The sequence below is a fragment of the Pecten maximus genome, chromosome 11, assembly GCF_902652985.1.
Source record: "Pecten maximus chromosome 11, xPecMax1.1, whole genome shotgun sequence".
NCBI classification, from domain to species: domain Eukaryota; kingdom Metazoa; phylum Mollusca; class Bivalvia; order Pectinida; family Pectinidae; genus Pecten; species Pecten maximus.
In genome coordinates this window covers 8038989-8066947 of record NC_047025.1, presented here as the reverse complement: position 1 = coordinate 8066947, position 27959 = coordinate 8038989, and the positions used below count along the sequence as shown (strand labels likewise).

General features: G+C 39.7%; 1 protein-coding gene across 1 annotated transcript; it reads left to right on the top strand.

The window, feature by feature from the left end:
* The first annotated feature begins 769 nt into the window (after window positions 1–769).
* On the top strand, window positions 770–7827 carry LOC117337823 (histidine N-alpha-methyltransferase-like). The gene is made up of 4 exons (XM_033898945.1): window positions 770–946; window positions 4510–4648; window positions 5699–5801; window positions 7797–7827. The coding sequence occupies exons 1-4, from the start codon at window positions 770–772 to the stop codon at window positions 7825–7827; spliced, it is 450 nt and encodes a 149-aa protein (XP_033754836.1).
* The last annotated feature ends 20132 nt before the right edge of the window (window positions 7828–27959 follow it).

Below are 27959 nucleotides of genomic sequence, written 5' to 3'. Positions count from 1 at the left end.
TGACCTATTCTAATCGCCCTTTGTCCATTGTCGTCCGTTTGTAAATACATTATATTTTCAACTTAAAAATGACCACAAGTTAATATTGGGAAAATAACTTGCTGGGGTAAAGGGCTATTGAGACTATTCAACTGAATGACCTTGATTTTCATTCTTCAGTCATAGGGATCAAATATGCTAAAATCTTTAAACGACTTCTCATTTCGCAAGAGGCCTGAAGATCTGATATTGGGAATATAGCATGGTGAAGGGCTATCAAGATTGTTCTTTGTGCTTTAACAAAAATCACAAGGGTCAAATATGCTAAATATTTTATCCTCTTACTAACAAAGCGGATAATGGATATTAAGCCTGAAGCATGCTTGGATGAAGGGCGAACAATATATCTTGTTCAAAGGAATGACATTCACCCTCATTTTAGGTCTAAGGGGTCAAATCAGCTAAAATCTCAAACATTTTTTCATTAAGCAAAATGTCCAGAGCCTTGATATTAGGCCTGTAACATGTTGGGATGAAGGGTTATCAAGATTGTTCAAACGATTGATATTGACCTTCATTGATGGTCAGTGGTCAAACATGCTAAAATCTTTAAACTTAATCTTCTCTCTAAGCAAGAGGACCAGATACCTGTTATTGAGCCTTTAGCTTGCTGGAGGCATAGACCTCAAATTCAAATCTGCCAAAATATATTAAAAACTCAGGTGACCGTTAAGCTCTTGTTATTGATCTTTTTTCCGTTTTTAATTTGTATCTAGTATTTGATAAGAAAATGGCAGACAACCTTAAGCGAATATTAGTGTCAGGGCTGACATCAAACCCTAAGTATATTCCTACCTGGTATAACTACGATGAAGTCGGATCGAGACTACTTCAGAAAAGTGTCGAGATAAATCGGGATTACTATTTAAGAGGAAGTGAAAAAGAATTTCTAGAACATAGATCACAGGTAAGTAATATGAAACTTGTATGGATATATCATGTATTTTACAGCTGTCCTGGAAGTAGGGTGCAAGAAATGTACCTGCTGCCCCCATTGCATTATTGTAGGAGGTTTATTTGAGTAAATTAGACCCTTTTTGGTCCCGCCCATCAGCCCCTGGAGGCTGTCGGGGCAAACTTGTGTAAACAATCAAACTGTCATCCCATACTGATCGATCTAATCAAGTTATAACTAATTCAAATATATATTCAACATATGATAGTTCAAATTGTTATTTCCCGATGTAAAGTATACTAAATGGTACCTCTCTAAAGTTTGGTTTGATTATATTTGTTTAACGTCCTATAAACAGCTAAGGTCATTTAAGGACGGCCTTCCATACAAGTGGCAGACGTCCGATCCAAGTGTGAAGATATTCACAATTTTGGTAAAATACTCCCAAGGCCCTTCCAATTATGAAAAGTATTTGATTCTGTCTTATTTGGGTCTTGAGAAGGACATATTTAAAAATTTCAGCCATTTTGACCCTTTTTTGGTTTGGTTTGGTTTATTTTGTTTAACGTCCTATTAACAGTTAAGGTCATTTAAGGACGGCCTCCCGTGCGTACCGCCTGTCGTGCATTTGGTGAGTGCGTATGTGTGTTTTGGGAGGCTGCGGTATGTTCGTGTTAAGTCTACTTGTGATAGGCCGGATCTTTTGCCGATTTATAGTGCTACCTCACTGAAGCATACTGCCGAAGACACCCAGCAGCACACCTCACCCGGTCACATTATACTGACAACGGGCGAACCAGTCGTCCCACTCCAGATATGCTGAGCGCTACGCAGGATCAGCAACTACCAATTTTTATGACTCAGGTATGTTTCGGCTAGGGGACAGAACCAAATGCCTTCCTCACAGGGGCAAACGCTCAACTAAAGGCCAAAAGTGAGGCATTGTCAAGGGAGACATTAGGAAGAAGAAAGCTGTTAAAAAAGAGAAAAGATAAGATCCAAAATTTAGTCGCCTCTTACGATCATGCAATGGGGGCAGCAGGTACAATTCTTACGTCCTACCTGCAGGACAGACTATACTGACAACGGGCGAACCAGTCGTCACACTCCTAATATGCTGAGAGCTTAGCAGGAGCAGCAACTACCATTTTTAAGGACTCTGGAGGTCTCCGCCAAGGGACAGAACCCAAAGCCTTCCTTACAACTAAAGGCCAAAAGTAAGGCATTGTCAAGGGAGACATAAGAAAGCTGTTAAGAAAGAGAAAAGATAAGTCGCCTCTTACGATCATGCAATGGGGCAGCAGGTACAATTCTTACGCCCTACCTGCAGGGCTTTGGCGCGGGAAGGATGTCATAATTAAATATTTTTGCTATATTTCTGCCTAGGCAAAAATGATTTTGTTTCGATTATTGCCTAGGCAGTAATAATTTTGCCTAGGCAGAAATCGAATTTTGCTTAAGCAAAATTATTTTTGTATTTTTGCTTAAGCAGAAATATTTTTGCCTAGGCAATATTTTATTTTTGCCTAGGTAAAATTCGATTTCTGCCTAGGCAAAAATATTTAATATGACATCCTTCCCGCGCCATACAGGGCAGCCCTATAGGTAGAGCTGACAGAAAAGCATAAAAAGAAAAAAGTTACTACTGTAGTGAAAATTCGGGAATTAAACGTTCCGCACGTGAACAAGTATTTAATCCCGCGGGTGTCAGAGAGAGTATATGACCGGTTGGGCAAAGCATGTAATTTGACACAAGATGTTTCCAAAATTATCACCACATCATGGCAACACAATCCAGGTCTGATCATTGACCCCGCTTCTTTGTCCCAAGGACAGCTACAACATTGAATCTGGTTTTCCAAGTTATGTTCCAGGCAAAGGAATTTTAGTGATTTAAAGGCGGCCGACGCATGATAAGCTTCACAGATAAGCTTTAAAATTGATAACAAGAGGTCCAAGGGCCTTAACGGTCATCTGACTCTAAATTAAAGACCCTTTCATTATTGTAATATGTATTCTCTGTAGCAACTATATAGTGGCACTGTTGGCCATGGTGGCCATCTTGGGATTCCTGACTGACCCAATAAATAACAACACTTGGTCTGGACCAATTCAGGATAATTTCTGGTAAGTTAGAGCTAGAAGTTTGAAATAGGCATTGCTCAGGAAAACCATGATTGCACTATCATGTTACAAAATGGCCTCAATGGCTTCCATGTCAATGTTTTTACGAGGCCGAAAAATAACAACACTTTGTTTGCCCTCCTTCCATAACATCCTCACCAATTTCCAGCTCAATGGCACCAGTGGAACTGGAGAAGAAGTATAAAATGTGTTTTTCAAGATGGCCGAGTTCTGGCCGACCCGATAAATAACAACAGTTGGTAATGACCATCTCAGGATCATTTCTGGTAAGTTAGAGCTGAATCCCACGGGTGGAATTTGAGACGTTTGAAATAGTTGTTCAGGAAAACCATGATTGCGCAATCATGTTACAAAATGGCCGCCATTGCTGTCATGTCAAAGTTTTTACGAGGCCGAAAAATAGCAACACTTTGTTGGCTTGCCTTCCTTGACATCCTCACCAATTACCAGCTCAATGACACCAGTGAAACTGGAGAAGTTTAAAATGTGTTTTTCAAGATGGCGGCCATGGCGACCATCTTGGAATTCAGACACATCCAAAAAATAACAACACTTAAGTCACGGGAGGCCGTCCTTAAATGACCTTAGCTGTTAATAGGACGTTAAACAAAATAAACCAAAGCAAACCAAACCAGAATCATCTCGGGGTCTTTTCAAGTAAGTTAGTGCTGAATCCCACTGTTAAAAGTTGAGAAGTTTGAAACAGGTGTTGTTCAGGAAAACAATGATTGCACAATCATGTAACAAAATGGCCGCCGCGGCTGCCATTTCAAAATTGTTACGAGGTCGAAAAGTAACAACACTTTATTGGCTCGCAATCCTTAACATCCTCACCAATTTCCAGCTCAATGGCACCAGTGGAACTGGAGAAGTTTAAAATGTGTTTTTTCAAGATGGCTGTCATAGCGGCCATCCTGGATTTCAGACCGGCCCGAAAAATAACAACACTTGGTCGGGATCATCTCAGGATCGTTTTTGGCAAGTTTCAGCTCAATAGCACTGGTGGAACTTGAGAAGAAGTTTAAAATGTGTTTTTCAATATGGCTGCTATGGCGGCCATCCTGGATTTCAAATCGGCCTGAGAAGTAACACTTGGTCAGGATTATCTCAGGATCATTTCAGGCAAGTTTCAGCTTAACAGCACAGTTGGAACGTGAGAAGAATTTAAATGCGTTTTCAAAATGGCGGCCATCTTGGATTTTTGACCGACACAAAAAATAACAACACTTGGTCAGGACCATCTCTGGATCATTTCTGCCAAGTTTCAGCTCAATCCCACTGATGGAACTTGAGAAGAAGATTGAAATGTGAAAAGTTTACGGACGGCGGACGAAACACGATGGCTATAGGTCGTCCTGACCTTTCAAGTCAGATGACCTAAAAATATATCAAATTGTATGAAAATATCACTAGTTTTCTTCATATTACAGGATATAATTCCGGATGTTTCCTATGACCTGACTTTGGTTGACCTCGGAAGCGGAGATTGTTCCAAAACGCGGCATGTTATAGACGAGCTGCTGAAAAGACAGAAAGCACTTACATTCTACCCATTGGACATTTCTGCAGGTTAGTTACACATAACAAGTGATGGTTATAACTATGATCGTAGCATAACTCCCTCAATCTACATCTGTACCGAAGAGTCGTTATTATGTTTATTGAGTTCATATAAGTATCCATCGTTGCATAACACATCTATACACATCAGATTTGATGGATAAGCAAATCAAGTCACTGGAAAAACTAAGCCGTAAATGGTATCCTATTGGTTTATGTCCCATCGACAATTTGAATCATTATAGGGTAGGCTATAACGGAGCATTTAATCATAAAATTCTTGAGACTTATTTTTTCTCATTTGAATCGAGACAGATCCATACAGAACTCTTTATGAAATAGGGTTAACAAATTTCAAAACAATACATACTGAAACTTAGTGAAATACAAGAAATATCCGTAAAGGACATTCAAGGAAATGGCGATATAAAACCTTAAATGGCCGCCTTTGGCTATCTTATTTACACAAGAAGGGGGCCAGGGGAAACCTACATGTAAAATTTGAGGATATACATGTGTAAAACCTTCTGGCAAACTTCAACTGTCAAAAATAAAATTGGTCGCCTCTTGGTCATCTTGTCTTCCGCTTATTCCGAAAAATAGCATGTACAACTAGGTTCCAATGGGAGCCTACAAACGAAATTTGAGAAAGACTCATACAAACTTGAGAAACTGCATTAACAAGCTTTAACCTGTTAAAATTTGAAATTGCCACAACAAGAAAGCATGGGAAATCTACAGAAATCTATAGAGTCAATACAGTACTTCATTGGAAATAGCGGTAACAAAATGACCTTCTGTCACCCATCTTGTTTTCTTGTTATGAGCTTGTTATGCTGTTACAGAAATATTCTCCTATATAGGTTGTAGACCACTCCAATCCAATAATACATGTTTAACGGTTATTGATTTATTGCATGCGACACACAGATGGTGGTCCTCGCGCATTTATACGCCTAGACGAAGTCGTCATTGCCCGTATAGGTTTATAATGCTTTCTTTTTTTAAACTTTTCTGGGTTTTTTTTGTTCAGATAACTTTTTTTTCTATTTTCGTCAGAGTTTCTGTTGGATGCAGCAAAAGAGATATCGCAGGAATATGATGAATTACTTTTAGTCCGACCTATAACTGCTGATTACGTCGAAGGAATCAATCAACTCAGGTATGTCATATCGACGAAATGACATCACATGATTTCGACTAAAATATCACATGAATTTTAAATAACTGATATTCCTTCATGCCTCCCCTGCAGTTAAAGCATATGAATTGTACCTGCTGCCCCCATTGCACGATCCTAAGAGGCGACTTAATTTGGGATTTTTCTCTTTAATTGTTTTCTTTCTTAACATCTCCCTTGACAATGCTTTAGTTGAGCGTTCGCCCCTGTGTGGGAAGCTTTTAGGTTGTGTCCTCTGGCCGATGCTTACAGTAGTCATTAGTACTACTGAGCGCTCAGCGAATTGAGAACGAGACGACTGGTTCTCCCATTTGCAGTATATTGTGACCAGGTGGGATGTTAAGCTGGGTGTCTTCGGTAGCATGCTTCAGTAATGTAGCACTATAAATCGGCAAGTGTTCAGAACTTACAGAAGCCTCCAAAAACACACATACGCACTCGCCGCACATATTCATGTCGCATGCACGAGAGGCTGTCCTTAAAAGACGTTTACTAACAAGGGCCCAATGGGCCCAAATCGCTCACCTGCAATGCAGTGATCTTTTCATACATGGATCCTGCAGTTATTTGAAAGCATGCTACAGGACCAATATAATGTCTCTCTGCACTTTGGCTTTTCACTAAAAGTCATTTAAAGATTTAAGCATACTTAATCGACATGACCTTGAATGTGAGTCAGGGTCATTCATTTGAAAAAACTTGGTAGCCCTTCACCCCAGCATGCTACAGGCCAAATATTAGGTCTCTGGGACTTTTGGTTATTGAGAAGAAGTCGTTTAAAGATTTAAGCCTTTTTGACTCCTGCGACCTTGAATGAAGGTCAAGGTCATTCATTTGAACAAACTTGGGAGCCCTTCACCCTAGCATGCTGCAGGCCAAATATTAGGTCTCTGGAACTGTTGGTTATTGAGAAGAAGTCGTTTAAAGATTTTAGCCTTTTTGACTCCTGTGACCTTGAATGAAGGTCAAGATCATTCATTTGAACAAACTTGCTAGCCCTTTACCCCAGCATGCTACAGACCCAATATCAACTCCCTGGGACTCTTGGTTATTGAGAAGAAGTTGTTTAAAGATTTTAGCCTTTTTGACTCCTGTGACCTTGAATGAAGGTCAAGGTCATTCATTTGAACAAACTTGGGAGCCCTTCGCCCCAGCATGCTACAGGCCAAATATTAGGTCTCTGTGTGTTTTGGGAGGCTGCGGTATGTTCGTGTTAAGTCTCCTTGTGATAGGCTGGAACTTTTGCCGATTTATAGTGCTACCTCACTGAAGCATACTGCCGAAGACACCAAGCAGCACACCCCACCCTGTCACATTATACTGACAACGGGCGAACCAGTCGTCCCACTCCTAATATGCTGAGCGCTAAGCAAGGAGCAGCAACTACCATTTTTAAAGACTCTGGTATGTCTCGGCTAGGGGACAGGGCCCAAAGCCTTCCTCACAGGGGCGAACGCTCAACTAAAGGCCAAAAGTGAGGCATTGTCAAGGGAGACATTAGGAAGAAGAAAGTTGTTCAGAAAGAAGAGAAAAGATAAGATCCTAAAGTTTGTCGCCTCTTACGATCATGCGATGGGGGCAGCAGGTACAATTCTTACGCCCTACCTGCAGGGCAGTGTCGAGACATACCAGAGTCTTTAAAATGGTAGTTGATGCATTAGATAAGTCTTTATTTCCTGATATACAATGCTGTACGTGCTCAATAAGCATTTCAAATGAGAGTACACATTGCCCGCAGTAAAACGACGACCCTCTCGGGTCACTCGCATATTTAGTTAGGTCACCTGACTGGTAAATGCGTTAACATTAACAGTTATATATTTTTGCAAAAATCACCTTTTTAACGTGGTTTCTTTAAATATTGGAAAGGGTATATCAATATGTATCTGAAAAATCCTATGCATCTGATTGATTTTAACGCACATTTGTACGTCTAATATTTTTCTAAAAACACGGCCTTTTTCGTTGCCATGACAGTCGATCTCGGCTTCGATCAGGAATGCGGTGAACAAGTGAAAGTAGAATCCTAACGCTTAGCTTACCGTTTCTCGTTAAACAATATCCAATTATTGGTGCTGTAACGATACATCGATATATGTTCGTTTTGTGCCGCGATACGATACATCGATACAGCGATCCTTGTATCGAAATATCGCCGGCGCGGGTTCGTGGGACCGATTTGAGGCCGTCCATTTGATACAGCAAATCGAGCACGCCGAAGCGCGCCGTCAGTAAAACGCTTGTAACACGCTTGTATTGAAGTCGCAAATGCAGAGCACCTTCTTGATTGCGAATAAACATTGAAAAATGGCTAACGCAGACGGCCATGTGGAATGCCGTTTAATTAAACCACCCCCGACATGTAAATCAAAGATATGGATTCATTATTCGTTGAAACAAGTCAAGGATCCACATGGAACTTACCAAACGAAGAAGGGTATTGCCGTATGCACAGAGTGTGAGGCTGAGGCGAAGTATTCTGGGAACACGACTAACTTGACTTTGCATTTAACCCGCCATCATCCCTATTTGACAAGCGAACACTCTACCAGCAAGACATTGAAGACACGTATTGAAAAACCGAGATCGGCAACTGGTTTAACACAAGTAAAGCTAAATACTACTGTAAGTTTAAAAGCCGATAGTAAACGTGCTACATCGACACCTAGTGCTATTTCCAAGTTCATAGTGAAAGATCTGCGCCCATTTTCGGTAGTGGAATATGACGGCTTCCGCGAGTTGTTGCACGTTGTTGAGCCAAGATATAGAATTCCAAGTCGACAACATTTCAGTGACAAGATCATTCCAAGTATGTATTTAACTACTAAAAATCAATTGATTGAAGAACTGTCAAATGTTGAACATGTTAGCATCACGTCAGATGGATGGACCAGCAGGGCTACCCAGTCATATGAAAATGTTACCTGTCACTTTATCAATAACGACTGGGAGCTTAAGAGTAAAGTTCTGCAAACCAGGGTTATGTTTGAATCCCACACAGGGGAACATATTGCAGAGATGATGGATGGCTGTTTAAAGGAATGGAACATTATTGAGAAAGCCCATGTGTTAGTTTTGTTTTTGTTTTTGTTTTGTTTTGTTTAACGTCCTATTAACAGCCAGGGTCATTTAAGGACGTGCCAGGTTTTGGAGGTGGAGGAAAGCCGGAGTACCCGGAGAAAAACCACCGGCCTACGGTCAGTACCTGGCAACTGCCCCACGTAGGTTTCTAACTCGCAACCCAGAGGTGGAGGGCTAGTGTTAAAGTGTCGGTACACCTTAACCACTCGGCCACCGCGGCCCCCATGTGTTAGTAACTGACAATGCGAGTAACATGAAAAGTGCAGGAAAACTTTCATCTGTTCCAGTACATTTGTACTGTTTTGCTCATACGTTAAATTTAGCATCACAGAAAGCAATGAAAGTGGACAAAGTACACATGGTACTCGCAAAGTTGAGGAGGGTTGTAGCATTTTTCCATCGCAGTTCAAGTGCAAATGAACTGCTAAAATCAAAACAACTTTTGGTTGGTGTTCCAAATCACAAACTAAATGTAGACGTCAGCACTAGATGGAACAGCTCATATGAAATGGCAGAGCGTTTCCTTGAGCAACAATCAGCTATGCAGGCAACTTTGTATTCACCTGAAATGATAAAGCAATCCAGTAACCTTCCAGATATTACTGAAGCTGACTTTACTGCAGCTGAACATGTAGTCAACATTATGAAATGCATGAAAACTGCAACGGTTGCAATGTGTGAGGAGAAAGTACCAACTGTCTCTGTCGTATCTCCACTCTTCAACAAGTTAACTAAAAGCTTCAGAGAAACATCGGCAAACACTACAAACAATGTTGCCAAGGAGATACTGGATGCTATGGGGACGGATCTCTTGAAAAGGTACAAGGACTCGTCAGAGTTTCTTTGGAAATCGTCTGCCCTGGATCCGAGATTCAAAACCCTGCCTTACCTGACACCAGACGAACGTGAGGGTGTGTTTGATCTTCTGACAGAGGAAGCATGTTTCTTATTTGACAAGGTCATTGTAATTATTGAAATAATGTTTGGAAGAAAAACAAACTAACAAACAAAAACTATATAATGTATGTATGATGATTGTTGGAAAAATGAAACATAAAAAAAATCTCAATTATAATGTATATATAAATATATTTTAAAGTCAATTTTAGAATAATTAAATTTCACATTCATACATTTTTTTCATGTTTTCAATATAATTTCTCAATACAATTAAGATATTGAATTTTATAGCAATACCAAAAAAACAAAAAACAAAAAAACAACACAACATAATCAAATAAACAATTCATATTTTTTATTTGTGTCAGCAGGTCATTGTGAAGGTTGAGAAAGATGATGCTACACGATTACTACCAAGTTTACAGGGAAGCAAAGATCTTGATGCTCATGATGAGGAAACAACACCAGTACCACCTGTGTCCCCAAACAAGTCATCTCCTGCAAAGAAGAAACCAAAATGTGAAACAGCATGTGCATTAGATGATTTACTGGGTGATGTGTTCATAACAAATGTTGAACCAGCAACAAAGTCACACCGAGAACAAGTGAAAGATGAAATAAATAAGTACAGAAATAAGCAGGGTGTGAAAATGAGTGGAAACCCACTAGAATGGTGGAAAAGTAACGAAACTGAGTTACCTTCTATGTCAAGATTGGCAAAACGGTATCTGGGTGCCCCTGCCACTTCTGTACCTGCTGAGAGGGTTTTCTCTACAGCAGGGGACATTGTTACTGCTCAGAGGTCAGGACTCAAACCATCATCAGTTGATGCTTTAATCTTTTTGAAAAAGAATTACTGATTTAAATAGTGATTGACTGTTTGGTAATTCCATAGATTTTCACGCGCACATGGACCATCAAATCATTGATGTGCTTCAGACTGATGTGTACTAATTATTGTCTGTCAAGTGAATTAAGTCATGTTCTGTCTATTTGGCCATTACATCAATGTTTTTTGTTCAGGTACAGGTAGTACTATGCTTATCTAGTCGGTCAGTAGTCAATACTCAATAGTCATACAATTTAGTTTTATATCTGTTTAATTTTTTGTTTCGAGTCCTGTTCATATTTTACATTTATTTAGATCTGTTTCATTTTACTGTTTTTGTTAAAAATGTGTTGAATGTGTGTCATTAAAACTTCAGATTGAACGTTAAATATTGTTTGATTTGTATGAATTTATGAAAATTTCACGTATACGCGATACGTATCGTATCGTGATGTCTGTATCGCAATACGTATCGTATCGTGACATTGTTGCCGATACACAGCACTACCAATTATAATATTATATGATGTTGCTGTACTATATCTCATCAATTAAAACACCGAAAACTGACAAAAACACTGCAAAATGTAGCATTCGTGTCAGGCAGTGCAGACGCAGTAAACAATGTGACGTCATCGGAATGTTGCAACAAAGTAGAACAATGTACATTTCACGTGAATACACTGAGCAACAGATCGGGGCGCAACATCAACAGGGAGCGGCCTGGGAACATAACACATTATCTTAAAAAAATAAAATTTAGGCAGTAATTAGTTAAGATATTGGTAAGAAAATATAAGAACCCAAATTTTCTCGCTTCATGCGAATCATGCAATGGGGGTACACTGCTTACGCCGGTGGCAGAATTATATGGGATAGAACATTTTTAAAGACATACAATATTATGCTTCGATTATTTACAGACAGATCAACGATGCTAAACTGATTCTTTGGATTGGCAGTATGATCAACTTACCATATGATGTCCAGATCAACACACTCAGGATGATCTCCACCATAATGACAGGTACATTACGTATATTCATATTTCATATACGAAAGCCCTACCCTGCGTGCGACATACATACGGGTGATGAGTACAAATATGTGTTGGGAGGCTGCGATATGTTCTTCGCGTTAGGACAACTTGTGATAGTCCGGCTTTTTTGCCGAATTATATTGCTACTTTTCTGAAGAATGCTTCCGAAAACATTTAGCAGGATACCCCATCCAGTCACATTATACTGACAACAGGGAAAGCAGTCGTCCCCAACTACTATTTTTAGCCCACCATCATCAGATGGTGGGCTATTCAAATCGCCCTGCATCCGTGGTCCATCGTCCGTCCGTCCGTAAACAGTTCTTGTTATCGCTATTTCTGAGAAAGTACTGAAGGGATCTTTCTCAAATTTCATATGTAGGTTTCCCTTGGTGCCTAGTTATGCATATTGCGTTTTGAGACCAATCGGAAAACAACATGGCCGACAGGCAGCCATCTTGGATTTTGACCATTGAAGTTTGTTATCGCTATTTCTGAGAAAGTGCTGAAGGGATCTTTCTCAAATTTCATATGTAGGTTTCCCTTGGTGCCTAGTTATGCATATTGCGATTTGAGACCAATCTGAAAACAACATGGCCGACAGGCAGCCATCTTGGATTTTGACACTTGAAGTTTGTTATCACTATTTCTGAGAAAGTACTGAATGGATCTTTCTGAAATTTCATATGTAAGTTTCCCTTGGTGCCTAGTTATGCATATTGCGATTTGAGACCAATCTGAAAACAACATGGCCGACAGGCAGCCATCTTGGATTTTGACAATTGAAGTTTGTTATCACTATTTCTGAAAAAGTATTTAAGGATCTTTCTCAAATTTCATATGTAAGTTTCCCTTGGTGCCTAGTTATGCATATTGCGTTTTGAGACCAATCGGATAACAACATGGCCGACAGGCAGCCGTCTTGGATTTTGACAATTGAAGTTTGTTATCGCTATTTCTGAGAAAGTACTGAAGGGATCTTTCTCAAATTTCATATGGAGGTTCCCCTTGGTGCCTCTTTATGCTTATTGCATTTTGAGACCAATCTGAAAATAACATGGCAGACAGGCAGCCATCTTGGATTTTGACAATTGAAGTTTGTTATCGCTATTTCTCTGAAAGTACTGAAGGGATCTTTCTCAAATTTCATATGGAGGTTCCCCTTGGTGCCTCTTTATGCTTATTGCATTTTGAAATCAATTGGAAAACAATATGGCCGACAGGCAGCCATCTTGGATTTTGACAATTGAAGTTTGTTATCGCTATTTCTGAGAAAGTACTGAAGGGATCTTTCTCAAATTTCATATGGAGGTTCCCCTTGGTGCCTCTTTATGTTTATTGCATTTTGAGATGAATTGGAAAACAATATGGCCGACAGACCGCCATCTTGGATTTTGACAATTGAAGTTTGTTATCTCTATTTCTCAAAGTACTGAATGGATCTTTCTCAAATTTCATAAGTAGGTTCCCCTTGGTCCCTTGTATTGCATTTTGGACCAGTCTGTCCTGAAAACAACCTGGCAAACAAACAGCCATTATCGTTAAATCTCAAATTTCTTATATAGCTAGGATTCCCTTGTTTGAAAAGTACTGGAGGGATGTCTCAATTTGCACAGATTAGTAAAATGAAGGGAAAAGTAGAGAAAAGATCGATCTGACATGGAACTTATGAAGATCATTCAATGGTGGGCGCCAAGATCCCTCTGGGATCTCTTGTTAAAGAATGGTATGTCTCGGCCAGGAGGCAAAAAACCAAAGCCTTCCTCACAGGGCCGAACGCTCAACTAAAGGCCAAAAGTGAGGAATTGTCAATAAAAACATAAGAAAGAAAGTTGGAAAAAAAGAAGAGAGAAGATAATATCCTTAGCGTATTCGCCTCTTACAATCATACAATTGGGGCAGCATGTAGAATTCTTAGCCCTGTATGCAGGCCAGCTGTAATACAACTCTCGAAGTCCTAAAATATTCCAATGTCCTGAAAAATTAAAGAAAAAGCAAAGTTTAAAAAAATATTTCTTCGACTCCAAGTGCGAAAGTCAATCGCCGCCAACGAGCATGTTTTGTTGGTTTGGTTTTATTTGCTTAACGTCCTATCAACGGCTAAGGCCATTTAAGGACGGCCTTCCGTGCGTGCGATATGCATGCGTGTGGTGAGTGCGTATGCGTGTTTTGGGAAGCTGCGGTATGTTGTGTTAAATCTCCTTGTCAAAGCATACTGCCGAAGACACCCAGCAAGATACCCCCTCCGGTCACATTATACTGACAATGGGCGAACCAGTCGTACACGTATATGATGAGCGCTTAGCAGGAGTAGCAACGACCATTTTCAAAGAATGTGATATGTCAGTCGGCAAGGGGACAGAACCAAAAGGCTTCCTCACAGGCGCGAACGCTCAACTAAAGGCCAAAAGTGAGTCGTTGTCGAAGGAGACATTAGGAAGAAGTTTTCCCTTCTTTCTTAACGAGCATGTTCAAGTTTGGTTTGGATTATTTTGTTTAACGTCCTATTAATGGTTAAGGTCATTTAAGGACGGCACCCGTGCTTGCGACATGCATGCGTGTGGTGAGTGCGTATGTGTGTTTTGGGAGGCTGCGGTATGTTCGTGTTAAGTCTCCTTGTGATAGGCCGGAACTCTTCTTATTTATTTATAGTGCTACCTCACTGAAGCCTTCTGCCGAACACATCCAGCAGCACACCCCACCTGGTCGCATAATACAGACAACGGGCGAACCAGTCGTCCCACTCCTAATATGCTAAGCGCTAAGCAAGAGTAGCAACTACCATTTTTAAAGACTCTGGTATGTCCCGGCCAGGGGACAGAACCCAAAGCCTTCCTCACAGGGGCGAACGCTCAACTAAAGGCCAAAAGTGAGGCATTGTCAAGGGAGAAATTAGGAAGAAGAAAGTTGTTCAGAAAAAAAAAGAGAAAAGATGAGATCCCAAATTTAGTCGCCTCTTACGATCATGCAATGGGGGCAGCAGGTACAATTCTTACGCCCTACCTGCAGGGCAGAAGTAGCGAACATTATAGAAAAACACTCGTTAAATATCGGAAAGAAGGAGAGCTAAGGAGGCCGCGCGGTACACAGCTTCGTAATGAAGTTATGCTCGAATTTTCACTTGTTACTGTTCTGACAAATCAGACATTTAAACTAATATTACCTCATCGAAGCAATAAATCATTTTACAAGTGTCAACTCGGTACCAAATATGTAACCATTTCATATCTAAATTGCTGTAAAATCTTGGTATACCACTTGAAAAAGGGGCAGTCGTTGATCATCAACAGAAAAAAATTCAACTTCAATATTTGAAATATTTCAAAACTTTGAAACATAAGCAAGAATTACAGCAACATTTTGTTTAACGGCAAAGGTGCGGACCCACGGCGGCAGAGTTTTGCGGATTTTCAGTACAAATATTATATTTATTCTACCACAGTAAGTCACAAATATAAGTTCAAGCTTCCTTACATATTTCATATTTGCCGTTCGAACGAAGAGATGCCCCTTTAATGTTGCATTTCTACATGTAATTACTCTTTAAACAGAATATAATTGGTGTAAACAAATGCGATCACAATGAATGCTTGATAATATTCTTCGTCGTTACGAGTGCTTATTTTAAGGTATCGATTAGAAATATCAGGTTTGCTGATCTTGGTTTTGTGAACTAGTTTTTACACTGTTTGGTCCTAACTGACTGACTGTCGATGGACCGTAAATTAATACAAATAAGTAGATGAAGTTACCTTCCAATTTGAATAAATACCGGGCGTTGCTCTTATGCGCTTCAAGATATTGGTCACATTTCAAAGATAAGATGAATGTCGACCACTAATTAATAAGGATATCAATTATTTTTAGATCAATGCCAACTGGTTTTTACCGCTGACATCACACAGGACAGAGAAGCGATTCTAAACGCATACGATGGAAATGCAGGTAATTGGATATTTTAGGTATTATATGTTCCTAAACAGGCAACGGATTTAGATACATTCAGTTGTTTTGTGCAATGTTGTTCTGTACATTTTGTAATCGTTATTTATACTGACTATTGATGGCATTAACACACCGATTTTCATAAGGTTAATTAGCGCAATTAAAATTATCAACGAATTAAATATACAATGAAATATACAATGAAATATACTAATTAAAGATGGTTATATTAGTTCACGTCATATTTGACGACTGGCATTAACAAAATAATAGTTTGACTACTGATATTTATGAAATAATAGTTCGAATTATTATGCCTTTCGTAATTTTACACTATATAAAAATGTAGAAAATAGAAATGCTATTTAAACCACAATCTCTCAAAATGATAATAACAAGGTAAAAAGTCTTAAGTCTTATTTACCCGGAATGATTGGTTTGGTTTGGTTTTATTTGTTTAACGTCCTATTAACAGCTAAGTTCATTAAAGGACGGCCTCCCGTGCGTGCGATATGCCAATCTAACTAAAATTTAGATGGTCATTCTCACTACGTTACATGAAACATAGTGAGAATGACCATCTAGATTTTAATTAGATTGGCGATATGCATGCGTGTGTGGAGTGCGTATGCGTATTTTGGGAGGCTGCGGTATGTTTGTGTTAAGTCTCCTTGTGATAGGCCGGAACTTTTGCCGATTTATAGTGCTACCTCACTGGAGCGTACTGCCGAGGACACCCAGCATAGGCCGGAACTTTTGCCGATTTATAGTGCTACCTCACTGGAGCGTACTGCCGAGGACACCCAGCAGGACACCCCACTCGGTCACATTATACTGACAACGGGCGAACCAGTCGTCCCATTCCTTATATGCTGAGCGCTAAGCAGGAATAACCATCTCGTTCATATGTTGTTGTTTTTTTTTTTTTTTTTTTGCTTTGTCCAATCTGATAAGACAGTGCATTTGTTATATCCCTTCGGATTGTGTCTACCGCCATCTCTGAAAGCACTTTGGAGAATGTAAGACAAGGCAGACACAGTTTACTACAATCGTCCAAGTGAATACTACAGGAACATTTCGGAAAATTGCTTCATCTACACGTTTCGATAATCTGGATGGAGAAATGCCGGAGAAATGGTTTTTCTGAAAAAGACCGCGCCAACACCACAAGTAAAAAAAACGGCAATTATCATGCCAAAAGACTATCTTCGGGAAAAAGCATCAGGAACAGTGGAGGATATGAGCACAGGTTCGAGAGAAAAAAAATTGAATGATTTAAATGCTGGTATAATATAAACAGTTATTGTATTGGTATTTATGGAAAAAAAACTTTTAATGTCCCCTTTGACATAAACCATTGATAGCTTCGCCTCGGGAAATGGTTCATGTCACGAAGGATAATAAAAGTGCTATTTTCCTCACACCCATACAATAACTATGTTATGTCTATGTTTTGGCAGTACATAAGACTTTTCTTCAGAGAACTTTATCAACAGGACAGAAAGATATGGCGTCAGACTTCAACAGTGTATTTAAGCAACTACATTTGTTGAAGGTTATCTCTAGCACATAAATTGCATCCCAGAATGCTTATTAATCGTCATTCTTCATAATACAATGTAAACAATTATCTATGTCCGTCCAGGTGGTCTGAGAGCATTCTATCAATATGGTATTACAAGAATGAACAAGGAGGAAGGCAGTGAGATCGATCTTGACAAGTTCACGTATCAGTTAGATTTTGTCCGTAACACAAGTCCCGAGTACATGAGTTACGCAAGGTCCTACATTGAGGCCAAGGAGGACATCCGGTACTCTATCCGTAAGTTAAACTTTATATAATTATACTAAATGTCAAAATAAAAATGATATGCAGAATCGCATAATTGTTCGATCTTTACTAACAATGAATTTTTAGAATAATTTCCTATGTATCTATGATAAATGCAGGGTTCACCCTGGACCCAAAACCATGGGCCATTTTGAGAAATTTTCAGAGATCGTATGGGCCAAAACATAGAAAATTGAAGAAATTTGTGATTTTCGGTGGGCCATTTTGAAAAATATGGGGCAAGTGGCCTCCTCCAGAGTTATCCCTGTATATGATATCCATCAAATCTTCAATTGAATATATGAGTAATATCCAAAATACGAAATATTCCGATATCAAAATATGTTTTTGATAAAAAAAAGAAAGAAATTGATATGATAACCGTGTAACATCTAAAGATGTTATGATATATATCTAACCTGAATTTGAAGCAAGATTATATTCAAGTATTGGTGCACTTGTATATTTGCTTTAAATTTAAAAAAAGAAAAAATGTATATCAATTTATTTCTTCAATTTCCCAGCTGGTTTAGGTATCGACTTGGTGATGGAAAAGGGAGAACGACTTTACTTCCACGAAGGTGCTGGAGTTAGCTGTAAATATACCCTGGAACAGATACAAACCATTGTTCAGAAAGCTGGACTCCGCCTGGTGAAAACTTGTGTGGACGAAGGGAAACACGTTGCTTTCTGTCAGTGTGTAACTATATAAACACCACGCCATCAAGATTCACTCATCAATGTCAAAGACCGCAAGTGTTAACCCTTAGCTCTGAGAAGGTATATCGGTAATGTAGATTTAGCAAGCAAATCACATTAGTTATAAGTTGTATACATATTTTTAATTGCACGGAGGACAAATCTTATACCTATCTATCTTGATGTATAATAAATTTTTCTTTAAGCACAAGAAATATTTTTGTTTTTATTTATATATGTGATTATATTTATATTCTGTTGACATTTGTCTATATGATGTCTGTCGTTAACAAGAGGCCCATGGGCCTTAACGGTCATCTGACAAACACTTACACTTACAGCAGGGACACACCCCTCAATCCAGCATTATTACCATAAATTATTTATCGCAGCCAGTTATGCTTTAGATCAAATTTGGTTTTTATCCATTAAGCTTGTCCAGGAAGAGCAGCATCATAAAGCAAAATTTTAGCCAAGTTCCCATTTTTGGGGCATGCCCCTCTGTCCCAATGGGTCAGACAAGACTCATTTATATTAATTAGGATTGCCTTTCCCTAATGATGTTTCATACTAAATATGGTTGTAATCAATTAAGGCATTAAGGAGGACTTGCATTTTTAAGAATTTTTTAACCTAAGCACTCCTTTCGCCCCATCTTTTTTTCCCCAGGGGTCAGATCTGTCTCATTAAAAAATATGATTGCTGTCACCTTATGTTTCACATCAAATTAGGTTGTAATCCACCAAAAGGTTAGGGAGGATTAGGATTTAACTGCAAATATTCACCAAAGTTCCCTTTTTGGGGCCCTGCCCTTCAGGCCCCAGGGGTCACACTAGCCTCGTTTATATAAAATATGACCACCCTTCCCAAAGGATGTTTCACGCCATATTTTGTATTAATCCTCCCAAAGGGTTAGAGAGAAGTAGGATTTATAGCAAAAATTCGCCAAAGTTCCCCTTTTGGGGCCCCACCCCTCTGGCCCTAGGGGTCACACCAGCCTCATTTATATAAAATATGATTGTCCTCTCCGAATGAATCCACCAAAGGGTTAAGGAGGAGTAGGATTTTATAGCAAAATTTCGTCAAAGTTCCCCCTTTTGGGGCCCCACCCCTCTGGCCCTTGGGGCCACACTAGCCTTATTTATATAAAATATGACCGCCCTCGCCGAATGAATCCACCAAAGGGTTAAGTAGGAGTAGGATTTTATAGAAAAATTTCGTCAAAGTTCCCCTTTTGGGGCCCTGCCCTTCAGGCCCCAGGGGTCACACTAGCCTCGTTTATGTAAAATATGACCACCCTTCCCAAAGGATGTTTCACGCCATATTTTGTATTAATCCACCCAAAGGGTTAGAGAGAAGTAGGATTTATAGCAAAAATTCACCAAAGTTCCCCTTTTGGGGCCCCACCCCTCTGGCCCTAGGGGTCACACCAGCCTCATTTATATAAAATATGATTGTCCTCTCCGAATGAATCCACCAAAGGGTTAAGGAGGAGTAGGATTTTATAGCAAAATTTCGTTAAAGTTCCCCCTTTTGGGGCCCCACCCCTCTGGCCCTTGGGGCCACACTAGCCTTATTTATATAAAATATGATCGCCCTCGCCGAATGAATCCACCAAAGGGTTAAGTAGGAGTAGGATTTTATAGAAAAATTTCGTCAAAGTTCCCCTTTTGGGGCCCCGCCCTTCTGGTCCCAGGGGCCACACCAGCCTAATCTATATAAAATATGATTGTCCTCTCCGAATGAATCCACCAAAGGGTTAAGGAGGAGTAGGATTTTATAGCAAAATTTCGTTAAAGTTCCCCCTTTTGGGGCCCCACCCCTCTGGCCCTTGGGGCCACACTAGCCTTATTTATATAAAATATGATCGCCCTCGCCGAATGAATCCACCAAAGGGTTAAGTAGGAGTAGGATTTTATAGAAAAATTTCGTCAAAGTTCCCCTTTTGGGGCCCCGCCCTTCTGGCCCCAGGGGCCACACCAGCCTAATCTATATAAAATATGACCACCCTCCCCCAATGATGTTTCACACCATATCTTGTTGAAATCCACCAAAGAGTTAAGGAGTAGTAGGATTTTATAGCAAAATTTATTCAAAGTTCCCCTTTTGGAGCCCCGCCCCTCTGGCCCCAGGGGCCACACCAGCCTCATTTATATAAAATATGACCACCCTCCCCCAATGAAGTTTCACACAATATCTGGATGAAATCCACCAAAGGGTTAAGGACGAGTAGGATTTTATAGCAAAATTTCATCAAAGTTCCCTTTTTTGGGCCCAGTTCCTCTGGTCCCAGGGCTCACACCAGCCTCATTTATATAAAATATGACCACCCTCCCCCAATGATGTTTCACACCAAATTTAGTTGTAATCCACCAAAGGGTAAAGGAGGAGTAGGATTTTATAGCAAATATCCACCAAAGTTCCCTATTTGGGGCCCGGCCCCTCTGGTCCCAGGGGTCAGATCAGCCTCGTTTGTATAAAATATGATTGTCCTCCTCCAACGATGTTCCACACCAAATTTTGTAATAATCTACTTTTGGGTTTTGGAGGAGTAATATTTTAAAGCAAAATTTCATCAAAGTTGCCCTTTTGGGGACCCCGCACCTCTGGCCCGAGGGGTCACACTAGCCTCATTGATATAAAATATGACCGCCCTCCCCAAATGATGTTTCACAACATATCTGGTTGAAATCCACTAAAGGGTTAAGGAGGAGTAGGATTTTATAGCAAAATTTCATCAAAGTTCCCCATTTGGGGCCCCACCCCTCAGGCCCCAGGGGTCACACTAGCCTCATTTATATAAAATATGACCGCCCTCCCCAAATGATGTTTCACAACATATCTGGTTGAAATCCACTGAAGGGTTAAGGAGGAGTAGGATTTTATAGCAAAATTTCATCAAAGTTCCCCTTTTGGGGCCCCGCCCCTCAGGCTACAGGGGTCACACCAACTTCATTTATATAAAATATGACCGCCCTCCCCAAATGATGTTTCACAACATATCTGGTTGAAATCCACTAAAGGGTTAAGGAGGAGTAGGATTTTATAGCAAAATTTCATCAAAGTTCCCATTTTGGGGCCCCGCCCCTCAGGCCCTAGTGGTCACACCAGCCTCATTTATATAAAATATGACCGCCCTCCCCAAATGATGTTTAACAACATATCTGGTTGAAATCCACTAAAGGGTTAAGGAGGAGTAGGATTTTATAGCAAAATTTCATCAAAGTTCCCCTTTTGGGGCCCCGCCCCAGGGATCGACATTAACTTTTTTCTGCACTTGTCCCTCGGACAAGTGATAAGATAAATTCACTTGTCCGAATGAAATAATCACTTGTCCTACATGTGTTTCTACTTTCCATCTGTTACGTGTAAACAGCGAGATGATTTATTATAAAGTAGAGGTAAGCACTGCAAGCCATAATTTCGACTCATAATAATTACTAACAACAATAAAACAGCAAGAAAGTATTATTACAAGTTATTTAAGTTTTACTAAACCATCCTTTTTTTACCTAAAAGCAGATGAATGAAGTACTCTAAAATAATTAACTTTCATGGAGAACTGTTCCACTAAACTATATAAACAAACTTACTACTGTGAAAACATTAAAACATGTCACCGTTTTCTAGGGCACGGCAGTCTGCTTCATCTGTAGCCTCCTTAATTATATCAAAACTGATTCATTTTTATTACGATTCCAGCAGACGGTATCTGTCGTAGTATCAATGCTAGCTCTCACATGTACAGCATTCGCATGCGTTTCAAACATACTAGTGATACCGATTACATGTTTTCGAGAGCCCTCGGAAGTCTACCATCATTTCTATGTAGTTCCGAATGAAGCTTTAATAAGCATGATCAACTCACTTCCGTTCGATGGTTAACACAATTTAAAGGAGTTTTTACTCATTTTACAGTGAGTATTGAATCAGTTTTGACTTCAGAATATAACATAAATAAAACACAATGACAGATTTGTTACTTGTCCCGTCGGACAAGTACTTTAATGATTTCACTTGTCCGACATCAATTTCGTCTGGTACCGGACAATCGGACAAGCGTTAATGTCGACCCCTGCGCCCCTCAGGCCCCAGGGGTCACACCAACTTCATTTATATAAAATATGACCGCCCTCCCCCAATGATGTTTCACACCAAATTTAGTTGTAATCCACCCAAGGGTAAAGGAGGAGTAGGATTTTATAGCAATATTCACCTAAGTTCCCTTTTTGGGGCCCCGCCCTTCTGGCCCCAGGGGTCAGATCAGCCTCATTTATATAAAATATGATTCCCTCCCCCAATGATGCTTCAAACCAAATTTGGAAGTAATCCACCCAAGGGTTAAGGAGGAGTAGCGTTTTGAAAGAAAAAGTTTACGGACGGCGCACGGCGCACGACGCACGGCGGACGACGACGGACGAAGCACGATGACTATAGGTCATCCTGACCCTTTGGGTCACATGACCTAATAAACAAAATTATAGTATACGAGAGTTATACTTCAATTTGCAGTGATTCGGTCAGCGTAGGAATACAGCTGAATGTAGACCTAACCTAGATGAACATTTTTTTCCACCGCTCACTTTCGGTTTCAATATGAATTTTACGAATTTGCCAGTTTCAGTTATTTTAGCTGTCAAGAAAAAAATACCGCAACATTACAGACAAGAGTGTGTGACAATAACAAAACAAAGCTCCCACAAATGATTGTAAAAATACACGTTTCAATTAAAATTGTGGCCTTTTTGGACTCCTCAATAGTGCTAATAGTCCGAATTCACCAGAGAAGAGGCTAAAAACAACTAGACTAATTTGTGATTTGTAATTTCCAAAAGTAAAGACACTACAGCCATGTTTGGTTTGATTACTTTGTTCAACGTCCTATCAACAGCTAAGATCATTTAAGGATGGCCTCCCGTGTTTGCGATATGCGTGCGTGTGGTGAGTGCGTATGTGTGTTTTGGGCGAATGGTACCTGCTGCTCCCATTGCATGATCGTAAGAGGCGACTAAATTTGGGATCTTATCTTTTCTCTTTTTGAACAACTTTCTTCTTCCTAATGTCTCCCTTGACAATGCCTAAATTTTGGCCTTCAGTTGAGCGTTCGCCGCTGTGAGGAAGGCTTTGGGCTCTGTCCCCTAGCCGAGACATACCAGAGTCTTTAAAATGGTAGTTGCTGCATCTGCTTAGCGCTCAGCATATTCGGAGGGGGACGACTGGTTCGCCCGTTGTCAGTATAATGTGACTGGGTGGGGTGTGCTGCTGGGTGTCTTCGGCAGTATGCTTCAGTGAGGTAGCACTATAGGTAAAGTCACTACAATTATACAAAATAGATTTGATCAATAAATCCGAGTGTACCGAAGAAGGGGCTTGAAAAAAACCGCATTGGAAAATAGACCAAGAGATCCCAGAGGGATCTTGGCGCCCACCATTGAATGTTCTTCATAGGTTCCATGTCAGATTGATCTTTTCTCTACTTCTAAATCTTACTAATCTGTGTCAATTCAGAAGAAACCTCTAGTACTTTTCAAACAAGGGAAACCTATATATAAAATTTAAGATTTAGGCACCAAGGGGAACCTATATATGGAATTTGAGAAAGATTCCTTCAGTACTTTCTGAGAAATAGCGATAACAAACTTCAATTGTCAAAATCCAAGATGGCTGCCTGTCGGCCATGCTGTTTTCCGATCGGTCCCAAAATGCATTATGCATACAAAACTTCAATGGTCAAAATCCAAGATGGCTGCCTGTCGGCTAGGTTGTTTTCCGATCGGTCCCAAAATGCAATATGCATAACAAGGCACCAAGGGGAACATACATATGAAATTTGAGAAAGATCCCTTCAGTACTTTCTCAGAAATAGCGATAACAAACTTCAATGGTCAAAATCCAAGATGGCCGCCTGTCGTCCACGTTGTTTTCCGATCGATCCCAAAATGCAATATGCATAACTAGGCACCAAGGGAAACCAACATATGAAATTTGAGAAAGATCCCTTCTGTACTTTCTCAGAAATAGCGATAACAAACTTCAATGGTCAAAATCCAAGATGGCTGCCTGTCGGCCATGTTGTTTTCCGATCGGTCCCAAAATGCAATATGCATAACTAGGCACCAAGGGGAAGCTACATATGAAATTTGAGAAAGATCCCTTCAGTACTTTCTCAGAAATAGCGATAACAAACTTCAATGGTCAAAATCCAAGATGGCTGCCTGTCGGCCATGTTGTTTTCCGATCGGTCCCAAAATGCAATATGCATAACTAGGCACCAAGGGGAACCTACATATGAAATTTGAGAAAGATCCCTTCAGTACTTTCTGAGGATTAGCGATAACAAGAATTGTTTACGGACGGACGGAGGGAGGGAGGGACGGACGGACGGACGACGGACCACGGACGCAGGGCGATTTGAATAGCCCACCATCTGATGATGGTGGGCTAAAAATACAAAATATTACCAGCAGAATACAATATATTACCAGCAGAAGAGGTCATACGACCTATATAAACTGTTCTGGCCAACAACAATTTTCAACAGCTTATTCGTACAAACTTAATAGTGTTGGGAATCGGACGGAAAAATCACAATCGATTAATCGGACACTGCCACCCAAACCGATTGATTATCGATAGTACAATCGGTTTTCAAGACATGTTTTGGTAACATTGGAAAAATATCATGTTGTACGTATATGCTGCATTTTGGTTTTATTTTTATTTATTAAAATTAATGTTGGATTACTGGTATTTGTTGTTTTTATTATTAATCCATAATTATGTACTTGTCATGAAGTTAAGTGCTTACAGGTTCTTCATTATTCCTGCTAGCAAACAACTGAAAATATGAGTGTAATAATGATTTTTTTTAAATTTAACTAGAGTTGTGTATGCCACTCGCTCGTCTCCACTTGTCAGGTTTTATAATGCATTGCAAGACGGTTCTCTACTTTCAAATAACAAGAAAAACACCATTTTGCTTTTAAAACAAAATTCAATTGAACTTCAAACTCAACAAAAACAATAACTACTCTAAATAAAACAAAGAACTAGATTTAAGTGATTTAAGTACATGAAATGATAAAATCTCATTTAAGTGAATGTGTGTTAATTTTAATTTTTACATCGTTTGAAATTAGTTTATATGACGTAGAAACTTAAGGAACGGATTGGATTGATATGTCGAAGAAGTTTAGACTGTCTGCCGATTTTCAATCTTTCAAAAAAAAAAAAAAAATCGGTAAAACTAAAAGAATCGACAAAAAACGTAAATATCAACTGTGTATTTTACCTTTGTTGGCGTATTTCTTCTTGCATATTGTGCATACAACTGTTGTCATATCTGAGTTGGACTTGGATGCGGGCCCTATCACCCCCTCTTTTTTTCAAACATGAAAAATTTCCACACGTTGGATTTTACAGATCCCGGATAGGGGTACAACTGCCCCACATGCCTACCATGCTTGATGCTTTCCCGTGTTCCGGTATAAGAATTGCCATTCGAGTTATCTCCCTTTCCCCGTGTTCCGTTATAAGAATTGCCACAAAGGAATTTTTGGACTATTGATAGCGACAAGACTACGATCGATTGTCGCCGACGTGACATCTTGGCGATCGATATCGATTTTTAGCGACAATCGTCCCAACAGTCAAACTATACAAAAAAATATAGGACGGTAATAGACAAAAGTGCATTATAAATTTGTGTAACTCGGGCGATTGTCGGCTTAATCGTACAAACTATACAAAAAAATATTGGACGGCAATAGAGACAAAAGTGCATTTTAAATATGAAACTAATCAGAAAACAACATGGCCGACAGGCAGCCATCTTGGATTTTGACAATTGAAGTTTGTTATCGCTATTTCTCAGAAAGCACTCAAGGGATCTTTCTCAAATTTCATATGTAGGTTCCCCTCAGTGCCTAGTTTTGCATATTGGGACCAATCCAAAAACATGGTCGACAGACAGCCATTATCGCTAAATCTTAAATTTTTAGCCCACCATCATCAGATGGTGGGCTATTCAAATCGCCCTGCGTCCGTGGTCCGTGGTCCGTCCGTCCGTCCGTCCGTCCCTCCGTCCGTCCCTCCGTCCGTAAACAATTCTTGTTATCGCTAATCCTCCGAAAGTACTGACGGGATCTTTCTCAAATTTCATATGAAAGTTCCCCTTGGTCCCTAGTTATGCATAATGCATTTTGAGACCAATCGGATAACAACATGGCCGACAGGCAGCCATCTTGGATTTTGACAATTGAAGTTTGTTATCGCTATTTCTTAGAAAGTACAGAAGGGATCTTTCTCAAATTTCATTTGTAGGCTCCCCTTGGTGCCTAGTTATGCATATTGCATTTTGAGACCAATCAGAAAACAACATGGCCGACAGGCAGCCATCTTGGATTTTGATAATTGAAGTTTGTTATCGCTATTTCTGAGAAAGTACGGAAGGGATCTTTCTCAGATTTCATATGTAGGTTCCACTTGGTGCCTAGTTATGCATATTGCATTTTGAGACCGATCGGAAAACAACATGGCCGACAGGCAGCAATCTTGGATTTTGATAATTGAAGTTTGTTATCACTATTTCTGAGAAAGTACTGAAGGGATCTTTCTCAGATTTCATATGTAGATTCCCCTTGGTGCCTAGTTATGCATATTGCATTTTGAGACCAATCGGAAAACAACATGGCCGACAGGCAGCCATCTTGGATTTTGATAATTGAAGTTTGTTATCGCTATTTCTGAGAAAGTACTGAAGGGATCTTTCTCAAATTTCATATGTGGGTTCCCCTTGGTGCCTAGGTATGCATATTGCATTTTGAGACCAATCGGAAAACAACATGGCCGACAGGCAGCCATCTTGGATTTTGACAATTGAAGTTTGTTATCGCTATTTCTCTGAAAGTAGTGAAAGGATCTTTCTCAAATTTCATAAATAGGTTCCCCTTGGTGCCTGGTTATGCATATTACATTTTGAGACCTATCGGAAAACAACATGGTCGACAGGCAGCCATCTTAGATTTTGACAATTGAAGTTTGTTATCGCTATTTATCAGAAATCGCTGAAGGGATCTTTCTGAAATTTCATTTGTAGGTTGCCCTCTGTGCCTAGTTATGCATATTGGATTTTGAGACCAGTCAGAAAACAACCTGCCCGACAGGCAGCCATCTTGTATTTTGACAATTGAAGTTTGTTATCGCTATTTTACAGAAGGTACAGAAGGGATCTTTCTGAAATTTCATATGTAGGTTCCCCTTGGTCCCTGGTGTTGCATTTTGGGACCAATCCGAAAATAACAGACAGCCATTATCGCTAAATCTTAAATTTTATGTATAGGTTACCGTTGTTTGAAAAGCACTAGAGGGCTGTTTCTGAATTTACACAGATTAGTAAGACTTAGAGGAAGGGAAAAGTAGAGAAAAGATCAATCTGACATGGAACCTATAAAGATCATTCAATGGTGGGCGCCAAGATCCCTCTGGGATCTCTTGTATATATAGTTTCCCCTTGTTTGAAAAGTACTAGCTATAGAGGGCTGTTTCTGTATTTACACAGATTAGGATTAGTAAGACTTAGAAGAAGGGAAAAGTAGAGAAAAGATCAATCTGACATGGAACCTATGAAGATCATTCAATGGTGGGCGCCAAGATCCCTCTGGGATCTCTTGTTTAATTTATAAAGCTAGCTTTTTACATGGAAATAAAATTTCGGCATGTTTTAGGTTTGTTAGCAATGTTACGTCCGATGTTTACTGTATATTATCGAAGTTGTAATACTAATAATGCGAACACGGCCCATTACATTAAAAAGTA

Coding starts and splice junctions, on each gene's coding strand:
- LOC117337823 (XM_033898945.1), top strand. CDS start 770: ATGGCAGACAACCTTAAGCGAATATTAGTGTCAGGGCTGACATCAAAC. Junction 4,649..5,698: donor CCCATTGGACATTTCTGCAG/GTTAGTTACACA, acceptor TATTTTCGTCAG/AGTTTCTGTTGGATGCAGCA. Junction 5,802..7,796: donor GAAGGAATCAATCAACTCAG/GTATGTCATATC, acceptor TTGCCATGACAG/TCGATCTCGGCTTCGATCAG.